This window comes from Sinocyclocheilus rhinocerous, unplaced genomic scaffold, assembly GCF_001515625.1.
Source record: "Sinocyclocheilus rhinocerous isolate Xijiao unplaced genomic scaffold, SAMN03320098_v1.1 scaffold488, whole genome shotgun sequence".
NCBI classification, from domain to species: domain Eukaryota; kingdom Metazoa; phylum Chordata; class Actinopteri; order Cypriniformes; family Cyprinidae; genus Sinocyclocheilus; species Sinocyclocheilus rhinocerous.
In genome coordinates, this window is record NW_015664075.1 from 179,480 (window position 1) to 180,761 (window position 1,282).

At 39.3% G+C, this 1,282-nt stretch overlaps 1 protein-coding gene across 1 annotated transcript in view; it reads right to left on the reverse strand.

Moving 5' to 3' along the window:
• The window catches only part of mau2 (MAU2 sister chromatid cohesion factor), a 13,095-nt gene that overhangs the window by 3,139 nt on the left and 8,674 nt on the right, over positions 1-1,282 (reverse strand). Inside the window, exon 15 of the mRNA XM_016540244.1 lies at positions 111-188. Coding sequence (XP_016395730.1) covers positions 111-188 — 78 coding nt within the window. The remainder of the gene's footprint in view (positions 1-110; positions 189-1,282) is intronic.

Consider the following 1,282-nt stretch of genomic DNA (forward strand, 5'->3'; position numbering starts at 1 on the left):
CACACACTCACTCTCACACACTCACTCTCACAGACACACACACACACACACACACACACACTCGCTCTAACTCACACACACGGGTCTGAGAACAGGAAGAGGAAACTCACTTGGCTTCATTGTAGCGTCCCTGGAAGAAGGACAGAAGGCCTCGGATGTAGAAGGCAGCGGCGCGCAGACAGTGAGAACTGGAAACACAGCAGAAACATGAAACTTCACAAGTTTACAACAGCAGAGATGAAGGCTGGAAAAACTCTGTGCTTTATACAGTACAGACGGAGTCAAAGCAGCTTCACAGAAATAAACGTGTTAATGTTGTAAAATTCATCAATTCATTAGTCTCAGAGTAACACAGTTTTGAACAAATCGAGTGAGCCAATGGTTCAGTGATTCATACATAAAGACAGTCAATTGCTTCATTTCTGAATGAATGAATCAGCTGTTTGAACGAATCAGTTGAATGATTCAATGACTCAATCATTAAGACAGTCACTTGCTGCCACCTACTGGCGCTTTTAGTTTCATATTTTAATTTCTTAAAAAAAAAAAAACATTTCATTTTTACAAAGCCCATTAATTCCCATTTATTATCTTTATTTATGCTGAATCAAAATATTTCTGTCTAAAGCCGTCTAAACCTTAAATGCTTTTCTCATTTACCACAATAATGACTTTAAATGATCTTTTGTTGGTAATTTCTCAGCCAAAATTGATGGGTGATTAATTTTTGATTAATTCAATTAATTAACATACACATTATGTAATTAATTAAATTAAAAACTATAATTGTTTGACAGCCCTAATATCTCCACATCTACAATTTCAGCTCCTCTTATTCAGAATCACTGGAGTCTGAATCGGTTTTGAATCTTTAGTTCTGAGATGTTTTTACGTGGATTTGTTCATTTCTTCATGAATCCTCTGCAAAAGAGACTGTATTTCAGTCTTTCAGTGAGTGAGTGTGTGAGTGTATGTATGTGTGTGTGTGTGTGTGCGTGTGAGTGAGTGAGTGAGTGAGTGTATGTGTGCGTGTATGTGTGTGTGCGTGTGAGTGCGTGAGTGAGTGTGGGGCGTCTGACCCACAGCAGATGTCCACCTGTACTCTTCACTCCAGTCGCTCCACACAGCATTGGGCAGTTTACTCTCTTGATACTTGACTCTCACCCTGATCACGTACTGCTGATTTAAGATCAAACGTTCCTCTTGCAGCTTCAAATGAGTTTCTGTAGTTGTTCCGATAAGGTCCTCCACATCCTACACAGACATTGACAGAGTGAAGCAT